Raw genomic sequence first — 12592 nt, forward strand, 5'->3', positions numbered from 1 at the left:
ATTTAGAGGGATAAAGGGTCGTGTGAAAGAACTTAGAAATAACAACTTATGAAAGAAACACAAAGGTAAGAAAAAAAACCAAAAAAAGTTTAAGTGTAAGGAAACATAAATTGAACCATAAATTTAAACTGGACAATCAAAAAATACGTAAATAAAAAATGAAACAATTTAATAAAGTAAGCTATTTGCGCGCAACTAAAATGAAACATCGCACGCACCTGGGCTCACGTCAAGGTGCGTGAGTTATGAAAAATTGACTGCCTCGCTTTATTTTTCCATCAATAGCAATCTTTATCAATGTCCGCTTGAATAGACTTAACTTGGCAGAACAATTTTCAATGTAGGTAGGTACTTATTTGAACAATGCTGTTCTCCCTCTTAACATTTTGTTCGAAAATTTTTCTGTACGTGTTAATGCCTATAGGTACGGTTATAAAGTGATGATGTGATATAGCTAATAATTTTATGTTTAGATGTTTGCCAAAACCAAAATAATTGATTTTTAAATAAAAACCCGGAAACTATTATTTTTTGCATTTAACTAAAACAAGCGTGATTTCGATAAATTTTTTAGCAGAATTTAAGCATACCTATCTAAGTACATGGAAGTTAAAAAAATGGCAGTCAATAGAGACTGCCGACACAACTTACAACATAAAAATAATAGGGTTTACTAGGTACTTAGTATCAAAATTAAAATTACATTAGTAATTTGTAAATTAAAACCAGTTTAGTTTTACATCCATCGGCATTCTGAGCACTATTAACATTAGCATAGTCGGTTTCGCGACTTTTCACTACATTAAACTATTATTAAATAGTTTAGTAATAAGTAGTAGAGATACAGATAGTAGAGAGTTTTATATCGAATTAACATTCTATCTTTTTTTATTGAAAATATATTACAATAAAACTTAAAGCTCGCATTTTACGAGTAGTACGATACTGTATCAACGATTTTATGAATAGTGGTGATACAACTAACATGGAGAATTTCTCTGAAGAAGAAGAAAAATAATTTTGCCAGCCATCAATATTGAAACTGTCAGTTACAGACTTTATCGATGTCCGGTCAACAAGTGGGCTGCCGGCTGACTGACTTCGTAATAAATGTAACAAACTTGTAACATTAGGTCCATAGAACAACAAGAAAGAAAAATTGGTTTGTTTGTTTTCGCTTTATTTTACTTTGTCAACCAAATGTTTGTTGTAATAGTTGTTTTACTTGCGAATAAAGCCATAAAGCTTTTACCTATCTTCTACTATAGACGTACCTCAGACATACAATACGTCCATCACTACCCATCACCAACCATCACTACCCATATTGTAAATGCGAAAGTGTGTTTGTTTGTTGGTTTATTGGTCTGTTGGTTTGACCTTCAATCACGTCGCAACGGCGCAACAAGTCGACATGATTTTTTACATAGGTATAGTTAAAAACCTGGAGAGTGACATAGAGTAGTTTTATCCCGGAAAATAAGAGTTTCAACAGGATTTTTAAAAACCACGCGAATAAAGTCGCGGGCATCTCTAGACACTTAATGACGTGGCAACCCCCTGCCAGACACCTTAAATTTTTAAACATTAAGGGCGTATGGGGAGGGGCTGCCATGTTGCTGTCTGGCAATGTATGACGTGATTTCTAATACTATTCTAAATAAAATATAAAAAAAATTAGAATTTGTACTTTGACGTAAGATTTTTACACCTTTATTACCAGTTATCTTCCAAAGTCGCTATGATCCAAACAAACGTTCCTCCCAGTGTTGGGGACACTACATAGAGAAACATTCAGCTTTTATAAAATAACGAAGGTCTGGCACGCGCTAGCTCTTAATCCATAAAGCGCTAGTGTTAATTAATTCAAGAAAGCGATTTATCACCGAGCCGAATAAGGTCAACTCTCACAGCTGCTAATATCATTGAATTTTCTTCGTCCTTCCATAACCTTCCAAGTTCCAATATTTTTTATTCTATTCAATGCTGTGCATCCCGACTTTTATAGTTATTTTTTTAATAAAAGTATGAGAAATCTCATTTTGAACATTTTATGTAAAAATCTTTGTCTTGTGAATAGGTTATCATTTCACTATAATTTTAGCACTTAGAAGGAATATTTTTCCATTTCTACTTACATTTTAATGATATGCACTATTACTAAAAAAAATACTATAAATTTTTACGAGACATTTCACCGCGATCATATAGTGACAGAAGGGCTGGCTCATTTTTTGCGCAACGATTAGCCTGGCTGTACAGCGCGGAAATGCAGCTAGTATTCTTGGCACCATTCCACGCGGCGGGCATGATTTGTGTAGTAATTAGATAAGGTTAGCTTTAAGTTTTATTGTAATACTAGATGATGCCCGCGACTTCATCCGCGTAGATTTGAGTTTTTTAAAATTCCGTGGGAACACTTTAAATTTCCGGGATAAAACTTCGTCCACGCGGACGAAGTCGCGAGCATAAGCTAGTTATAATATAAAGAGGCATGGAGAAACGGATACTTGGCGCAAACTCATATTTTTATAGACTTTCAATTTAAATAACGTATGAAAACTGTACCTACTATTTGTATATGAACTACTTTTAACTTACAAAAGTAGAATTCGGCATGAGAGTTTTTGAAGTCTGATTGGCTGCAAACAAGAGGCTGATTCCGCCCCACGGATCCCGATACACGAACTCGTCACCTGCGAACAACATTTGTTAACTTGTAACCATAGAGAATTCAGCATATTATACCTACAAGGTTTTGCATGAAAAAATAATCGTAAAATGTTGGTGGGGGACAGGGGAGAATGCTTTGTTGTGATCAGTGGACTCAAAAGTCACGTAATCAAGACAATATGCGGAATGAGAGTACCGAATGGGCGTGGGCCGACTTTTATGCTAAGCAACTGCCTAAACTTGGCGATCGCAGGTGTCCCTCTACTAGGCGTCTATAAGTGGCGGTCTGTGCTTGAAACTGGTATAATTGTTTGGCTCATACAAGGGTAACATGCTATTGCTCATTTTATAACCTTCAAATAAAAACCGGTCAAATTCGAGTCGGAATCGTGCGTGAAGGGTTCCGTTCCATCGTAGAAGTACTTTTTTTTTTAATTTATACTGCGGTCTTTTTGAACTTTTTATTATTTGTTGTTATATCATAGCGGCAATAGAACACTCTGTACAAAAATCGGTCAAATGCTAGTTGGATTCGCACACGAAGGGTTCCGCACTATCGTTCAAGATTTTTGTTATTGTTATAGCAGCAGCTCTATGTTTTATTATTTGTTATTATATTATAGCGGCAATAGAAATACACACTCTGTAAAAACTTTAACTCCAGGTATAAGTATGTGTTTATTCAGAGACACAGTCAGAAGTTTTAAAAAATAAGTCACGTACCTATTGTTACTTCTCTAGCTAAAGAATAAGATGATTTTGCTCAAAAAAAAGTTATCCGTCTAATCATTGCAAAAACTCATTGTCCGCTTGCTATGAGGAGACATTTTGTAAGGCATAAAAATAAAGACATTTTTACTTGATAGGAAACACAGAAATAAAACTGTTTTTGCAAAAAGTTATTCGATAAAGATAAATTAAGTGAACACGATAAGAATGTTTTTGCCTTTCTGACATAAATATTAAGGTGGCTTTCTATTTCTAATAATTTTATTTTTCGACGATCAAATAACCACAAAAATATACTTATCAACCCTCCCATTAACTGTCGCAAAGGTTCTTTATAGGGTTCCGTAGTAAAACAAGGAGCCCTTATCGTTTCGTCCAGTCCGTCTGTTCGTCTGTCTGTGTATCATAGGTATTTTAAAAATATACTGTAGCTCTATTGACATCTAGTACAACCTTAATATTAAAACCTTTAATATCAAATTAAAATTAATATTTATATTTATATTGATTTATTAATTTTAATTTAATATAGAATAAATTAAATTAAATTAAATTGTATTTGCTGTGTTAATAACTCCCGCACAAAATTCAATAGATAATGTAAATGAGTGAACACTTAATAGGCATATGTACTAACTAGTAATAAGTATGTACTAGCTAGTGTTCCAACAAAGAGAAAAATAAATGATTATGAAGCCTACGAAAGCTCTTGAAAACTTTTACGTTAGGTATGTTGAGAGAACATTAGATCTACCAATTCACAAATTAATCTTTTAGCAAGTCTACGAAAACCAGGCACATTGAGGTTTCTTAGATGTTACCGTGTACACGATAAGTTAAGAATATTCCAAGCAGTATTTAGGTCGTTACAGTAGGTACTAGGTACGGAGTAAGCGGCGGTAATAATTGAACCTCCGTATAATTATTATACTCGTACTAGTGATAGGAGATGCGACTAATATTATATAGCGAGAGCACGCAAGCAGATCGTATACATCTGCCCCCCAATTGTGTAAGAATAACAATTTCATGGCTGTCAAGAAATTCTGCCCTTTGATTGGTTGATTCGCTGTTTACATTTTTTCACAGCCAATCAAAGGGCAGAATTCTTGACGATTGCGATAGCCATGAAATGGTTATTCTTACACAATTGGGGGGCTGGTCTGGTACATATAATATGTACTTACATTATTTTATATCATAAGGCCAAGAACGGCCCATCGAGCCAGTTAGAGTTTCTTTGTGTTTATGCACCTATGCAATGTAGGTACAAACGTAAAACTTGAGTACATCGATACCATTCACTAGGTGTTCTTTTTAATTACTATAAAAATAATACAAGCGAATGCAAGAAAAGTTTATTGTTTTAAATGTGCATAAAGATTTTTCTTTTTTTAATAAACGACATTGTTTTTTACCTTTTACAAACCAATTTTTGCAATTTTTATGGATATTTTAGGACACTCACTTTAATTTTATAACCGGCTTCAAAAAAAGGAGGAGGTTCTCAATTCGTCGAAATCTTTTTTTTTTTTAAACTGCATAAATCGTATTAAGTTTCGAATTCTGACTAAACCGTTTTTATGGTAATCAAACATTACTGGTGTATAGTACGCCAGTAGGTCGATTTCGTAAAACCTGCAACAATCATTATACAATCTCAATTGTTGTGATTGGCTGAATTTGTGCTATTCTTGTTGCAACAATGCATTGTAGCCAAGCGTCAACCGATCAGAGGTGATTGCGATCGTGACATTGGAGTTGTCATTCTACCGCAATCGAGCAGCAGGTTCTTCAGTGCGCACTACGCACAAACAAACTGCTTGAAGTCATACCAATTATTATTATTATCAATGTAGCGTTCAGCACGCAGCGTATTCCGTTCATAGTTCATACTTCATACCACCAAAGAACTATCAAGGAATTACAAAACGAAAGTTTCCAAAAATAAAGGATGTATTCACTGTACTGTATTACAGTATGTAGATTGTAGGTACACGAATAGAATATTATTTATCGTAGCCTAATAATACATTTTTAAATCTTATTTAATAGCGCATGGACATTCGCCAAGGCACTTTAATATGTGTGAACAACTGAACACATCTGTTAAGATCAAGTCGTTACGTTTTACGAGTATGACCAGTGAGTATGATGCAAACACTGACATCTACTAAGCAATACAAGTACGCTGGACTTGAGGTTGCCGATCTGTTTTTGAATCAACTTGATTTTCACCATTTTGGCGCTGATATATAGCAGCACTGAGCATTATGCGAGTGTACTCGGAACTAAACGTTACTAATGAGACATTTGTCCACACAGTGCCAACATGAAAACCATTTGACACAGTGTCCATTTTAGTTTCCGGTATGCCCGATGGGGTGTTTCAAAGTTCAAACTGGCACCAAAAATAGCTGTCATTTTGTAAACTTCTTTTCCAGCGTACCTACTTGTTGGTATATGTCTATTTCAGTGGATGCAAGTAATACCAGAGCTGCAGTATAGCCACTTGCATAAATCTTGGTTGACTCTATGACAAATTGTGACATTAATGTGGGGCATAAATTTTGGTAGGTAGTAGGTACAGTTTCCCCACTGTTGTTAATTCTGAAAATTTTCTGTTTTGAATTTGAGTCTAGATAACACCGTCTAGTTTAACTACCTACAAAGTTTCTTTGTATGGCTCATGCAAATATTTTGTGTAGACTTTTGTATGTAACAAGTAAACATAACTCGTAATGCTCATGACAAAGTCAAGGAGGTTTTACTTATAAGAAAAGCCTCTTCGACTAACACTGAGAACATCTTTTACCAGCCAATGTAAAGTAAGTATATTAAACTAGCATCGGGTGACTCATACGCTCATCCAATTGACCGTTGACCTAGAATCATGAAATTTGGCAGGAAGGTAGGTCTTATAGCAGACAGGAGGGGAAAAATCTGAAAACCGTGAGTTTGTGGTTACATCACAAGTAAAAAATTTAAATGTGTTTATAAACAAATATTGCTATTTTCAACTTTCAAAGGAAGATTACCAAGTGGGGTATCATATAAAAGGGCTTTACTTGTACATTCTAAAACATATTTATTATTTTTATTTATTTTTAGGCATAATAGTTTTTGATTTATCGTGCATAATTTCGATAAAATACGACTGTAGTACGGAACCCTCAGTACGCGAGTCTGACTCGCACTTGGCCGGTTTTTATTATTTCATGTTGCCGATTTTAATGATTAGCCACGATGACCCAGAGATGTGACTTCTTGTAAAACTTTACCAACTGGTAGAGTAACTTTGTTATATTTTTGAGCATTTCATATTAATATTTAGAAAATGATAACAAACTTAGATTTTACTTCATAAAAAAAATACTAACTCGCCAATAATATTTTTCTATCCATGCTTTCACGTCGTCTGTCGTAGACATAATTTACTACTTGAAAACCTTCGATGGAAAACTTTTCTACAAATCCAATTTATCGACGTCATTCGGTTAACAGTTATAAATGAGAGAATTGCTTTTTGATATTTTGTGAGATGGGGAAATGGTTTTAACATGAGTTGGGGTTTCTTTCTTAGTATGTACTTTTCTTATGAATATTGGACTTAAAGTTAAGAGGGGTCGTGGCCTTAATAACGTGTTAAGTGTTAAGGGTAAAAGGCTTGTCACAACCGCGAATAACGAACGTCTCTTAAGAATGTGGCCAAGAAAAGCATACGTAAGTGTAACATAAGTTTAAATAATATTTTATTACGTAACATAATTAAAGTAAGTTGGTATAATTTTTCTTAGAATTAAAATATAGCAAAGAGCTGCCAAGACTTATTTCTTTTTCTTTACGAATCCCCTTAAAAGCCGCCTAGAATTTATTATCAAAAAACAAAATGTTATTTTTATTTCATGCCTACTTCTTTAGTATCTTCTCTAGTAGGTATATTATAAAGGTTAGGTACGTTAGTACTATTTAATATTCTGTGGGTGGTAAGTAGCTGGCAAGAAACTCAGCAGTTACTCAAAAGGAAACAAACATGTAATAATAACTCTTTTATCATTGGCACAAATCATTATTAGATATAACATTATATTAGGTATATGATAGGCAGCTTCAGAACTTCAAAAATACTTAAGAAACAAAATATGTTCAATTTTTGTTTTTAACATTTTTATTACATAAATATTTCCTTACTTACATAAATATATTCACAATTAAACAAATAAATCTAAAGAACGAGAAAGCGGGTAGTTCGATACTACCCGTGACAGCTCGGACTTCACGCCTTGCAACTGCACCACGGCTCGCCACGGCAACTCCCGTCGTCAGTCGTGAGTCGTGACCACGATCCATGTAACTGGGTCGAAATATCGATTTATTAATTAAACAAACATCCTATTTATCGTGGTACGTACTCAGTACTTACATTATAAATTATGTCTTTAAACCACGATATAATCTTAAATACCTATTTATAATTAGTACTAAATCACTTTGATCAAAACTCGTTAATTCGCAATTGGCAACTGTGTAGGTGAGCGGTTATTTGTGGCGGTGAGATTTAAAGTTAAGGCTCACACAAACATGTTTAATTCACGGAGGGGTTAACGGCGCGTGAACAGGGTCAGGCTTTTATGGCCCGAAATAGTTTCGTCGAGTTTTCCTTTTCAGACCGTTTTCAGACAGCAACGGACCTGAATGAATTAAATAGTCCAATAGTTTGGAATTCCTTCATTATTGAGTACCAGCTTTGCTCGCGACTTGGTTTGGGGTTTTAAAATTTTTGTACAGGCTTCAGTCATCATTTAAAATAATAATATGGGTTTTTCTCAGTAGTCTCCTGATATTATTTTTTTATATTTTCAAGGTGCTTTTAGGAATATTGACAGGCTTCGATCATATAGCCAGGAAAGACTCGAGTAACATAAAAAGTTCATGTACACAGGAAAGATCGCAGGAGACCATGCTGGATAGACTACGGTGAAGGAATCTCTTTAAATTTATTACGCGGTGTAAAACCGGCAGCGTTGGAAGAACATATCGGCAGGCAGCCACGATCTTCAACAATGACGGGGCGACCTGAAAAGGTAAGTTAGTGATAAACCAAAATTAATAAAAATTGAGGACCTGTTCTTTTTGAAGTTCGTTATTTAAATAATTTTCACAACAATTACAATTTGCAATAGATAATTTCCTAAACTGGTCTATTAATAACATTATCAACCAAATAAGTCTGAAATCAATGCATAGCCTAGCATAAAGAAAACTCCGCACATTGAGAATGACGATGATTCTTACAGAACCTGTAGATAAGCTTACCTAAGTATTCCATCATTCTCTATCGGTGAGCAGACTAATGATGCGTAAAAATGGCTACAACATGACCACATATATGCAGTCTATTTTGATTTTGCTGAGGACGCAAGCCTTAATGGACCGGATCTCTAACATTTTCTCAAAAGAAAATCTAAATTTGTTATTTTTTTCTAAAGGTGTTCCTTTTCAACTCTGTAAAGAGGTGACAGGAATGCCAGCTATGAAAATGAGAGTACGCGACAGTTCGAGATGGCAAACGAGGAATCAAACCTAACCTAACCCGATGCGGGCGAACGTGGGTGACGTGCGGGTGTGCGGGGCGTCCCCTCGCCTCATAATCGCTTGCCATCTCGACCTGTCGCGTACCATAGATAACTTAATTGCCAACTAGGTAACTCATAGCGTTTCCAGTTAAAAATTTCCTCATTTTACCACGCACAAAACAGTTTGTACAGACATTTATTTTGTAACAGATAAGTGAGTAATGACTACTGAGGCATTTTAGTTCTTACCACTTCTATTTTATACCAACTTCAACAGCGTTATGCATGTGTTTAATTTTTATGTAAAGGGTTGTATTCGCTCGCTAGTTAATCGCTATACGGGTTTCACCTTGCCTCTCAAATGCGGTTTAGAATAATATGTTTAGTTAGCTCAGCTATTTTACCCTAACCCTATTTGCAATTTGCATGCCAACTCGCAGAATTTGTTTTTACGGAATTAATTATTCATCTCGACCCCTTTACGGTCATTGTTTGTGTTACCTGTGTAAGGCCGTTTCCCCATTAGGCGAACAGTTGAGCGACATGTTGAGTTTACATTTGACATTTGTTCCAAATCCATCCATTACTGGTTTTCTACGAAAAAATATTTTAATGTCACTCAGTGAAGCAGCCATGTAAACCCCACCAATGTAAATGAGCTCAGTGGCTATCATTCAGTTTTAGACACAGAGCGAATCACCCCGCAAGTCTCCTTTCAGAAATCAAGTCCGGATTGGCAGACTTCCTTTGAGAACACTATGAAGGCTGTCTGATGCAGGTTTTATCACGATGTTTCCTTTCACCGTTAAAGCAAGTGATATTAAATTACTTAAAATGCACATAGCTTAAATAGTTAGAAATTAGAATCGAACCACCCGCCCTCCCGAATCGGAAGCGGACGTATTAACCACTATAAGTAGGCTTTCACGGCCATAGGATTGATTCTAGTTAACAATCCTAACCAGACATATTTTAGTTGTTTTGTTTGTAGGTAATACTACAGCCTTTTTGTAGGTATCTACTTTTTAAGATTTCTTTTTTGTAACCTGTCATTTCCATTTGTGTTATGTGGTGCAATAAAGAATACACATGCATACATACATGTACATACTGTACTCGAGTTAAATAACAATTTTAAATTAAATCCAGTTTGAGAGCCATCGCAATTCAGCCGCGCATAGATTAGCCGCGTCTAGACCGCACTAATTGAAATCGCAGCAGACCAAATGAAATGAAATTATTTACAATATTTTGTCATAAAATATTCCGATATAGTCCATAAAAAATGACTCCTCTCGCGCCATTTTAACTCCTGTCAAATATCATGTCAAAAGTACGATTCACCTTCACCTTTAAAATAAGGACTAAAATCGTACTTTTGAATTGGCGCCTAATTTACTATTTTTGAGGCACGTTTCATATTGTACTAGCTGCTACCCACGACGACATAGATGCCGCGACGCAATTCACGTCGATTTAGGTTTTTAAAAACACAGTGGGAACTCTGAGGTAATTCGGGATAAAAAGTAGCTTACGTCACTAAAGGTTTTAACTATACCCATGCAAAAAATCACGTCAATCGGCTCCGTTGTGGCGAGATTGAAGGACAAAACAACAAACAAACAGTTTCGCATTTATATTAACACTAGCAGATGCCCGCGACTTCGTTCGCGTATAGTTTCTGGTTTCTCATGAGATCTGAAATTTTCCCGCTGCAAAAGACCTCACTTACCTACTCACTCAGTCTCACCTTAAGGCACGGAACCTAGAATACCTAAATTCCAATTTTCATATTTATAGAAAACTAACTAATAGTTCAACTAGCTATCAATTTTATTAAAAACTAACTAAAACCCATCATCGGCCCACTACTAAGCACCGGTCTCCTTTCAGAATAATTAGTTTGCAAGAAAATAAGACTACTAGTAAGTAATAATAAAGTACTTAGTAATAATATAGTAGTTTCTCTGTGATGACCGGAAAAACAAAGACAAAAACCATTGTTTTTGGCTCGAAAAATAGCTCATATTTTCAAGTAAGTAATGTTTATTTGTTTCTTTTATGTAGGTAAGGTTCTGTAAGACTTTTATGAGTAAACTTGTAGAACAGAAAATCACTATGGAAGAGACGTTGTGAAATCTAATATTACTTTTGGAACATTTATGACTCACATAAAACTAAAGTTTGGATCTCAAATCCTTCAAGTCCTTGCACGTCTATATTCAAAGCAATAAAACTAAGTTGAACTGGGAGCCTATTTTGAACACCTGTGGCTCTTTGACTTCCTACAAGAACCTTAAAACCTCAGGGGAAGTGATTTTTGTATAGGTACCTCATTCACACTTCATTGCCATCATTTTATCAAGATACTAGCTGCTCCGGCGAACTTCGTACCGCCTAACAGTCGATTATTTTTCAGGCAATTTTTTAAATTTTTCTCTCCGTAAGAACTATCCTCGTACTTCAAGGAATATAATAAAAAAAGAATTAGCGAAATCGGTTCAAGCTGTTCTCGAGATTTGCGATCAGCAACTCATTTAGCGATTCATTTTTATATATAGAGATTACTTGAATATTGCTGAACAAGTATCAATTTTGTGTTTTTCATCGCACACCGAGGTCCGCTTGAAGATTTAGAAAACCTTCATAATCGACACGTAGGTAATAAAACCTACAATAAAATCTAATATTCTGTCATCATCATCATGATCAACCCGTCGCCGGCTCATTGTAGAGCACGGGTCTCCTCTTAGAATGAGAAGGATTTGACCATAGTTTACCACGCTTGCCATCTGCGGATTAGTAGACTTTACACACCTTTGAGAACATTATGGATAACTCTCAGGCATGCAGTTTCGTCACGATGTTTTCATTCGCCGTTCAAGCAAGCGATATTTAATTAATTAAATCCTCATACAAATATTATGTGCTCTTGCTAAAAGGGAACGCAGCGAACTAATTTTGTATTCCCATAGAGTACGGAAATTCTTGTTCATTGTTGTCTTTAGCGATATTTTATAGTATCTTTTGATTTGATTATTATTATTATTATTATTTTATATCGGTACCTTCTAGTAAAGAAGGAATGCGCATCTTCTAGGCAAGCACACTCTATTTTAGCCTTCATCATCACTTGCCAGCAGGTCTGTTTGTAGCCAAGAGCTAATCTATAAATTAAATATAAAAAATTCTTTGATTTTTCACATTAATCTGTATCTTTCACATTCACACAAAACACAATCAGTTTGACGAAATTTAAAGATTCATAGATTGATTTGAAGCTAGATTGATTTTAACCGCATTGAAAAAATGAAGGAGATTCTCAAATCTTTTGCTTTATAATATTTTCAAAGTAAAACATGAGATTGTATAAAGTCCTCTAACAGAGCCATACATGTAGGTACAAAGCAATAAAACTAAGTTGAACCGCGAACCCATTCCGTACATCTGCGACAAAACAAGATATTTTATTCATAAAATGTTAGGTTAGTAGTTTACAAACAAAAAATAAGTAGGTATAATATACCTACCTACTTCTTTATTGAACATCAATACGCTGCCGCTAGTAGTGTCATTTCCTTTTATTGTTTTGGGAAGTTCCCTAACGTGCTCTT

At 35.1% G+C, this 12592-nt stretch overlaps 1 protein-coding gene across 2 annotated transcripts in view; it reads right to left on the minus strand.

The window, feature by feature from the left end:
• The window catches only part of Dpp10 (Dipeptidyl peptidase 10), a 124099-nt gene that overhangs the window by 48092 nt on the left and 63415 nt on the right, over positions 1–12592 (minus strand). For both annotated transcript variants that reach the window (XM_069499878.1, XM_034970206.2), the window contains exon 4: positions 2602–2696. In XM_069499878.1, coding sequence (XP_069355979.1) covers positions 2602–2696 — 95 coding nt within the window. The remainder of the gene's footprint in view (positions 1–2601; positions 2697–12592) is intronic.

This window comes from Maniola hyperantus, chromosome 7 (genome assembly GCF_902806685.2).
Source record: "Maniola hyperantus chromosome 7, iAphHyp1.2, whole genome shotgun sequence".
Taxonomy (NCBI): domain Eukaryota; kingdom Metazoa; phylum Arthropoda; class Insecta; order Lepidoptera; family Nymphalidae; genus Maniola; species Maniola hyperantus.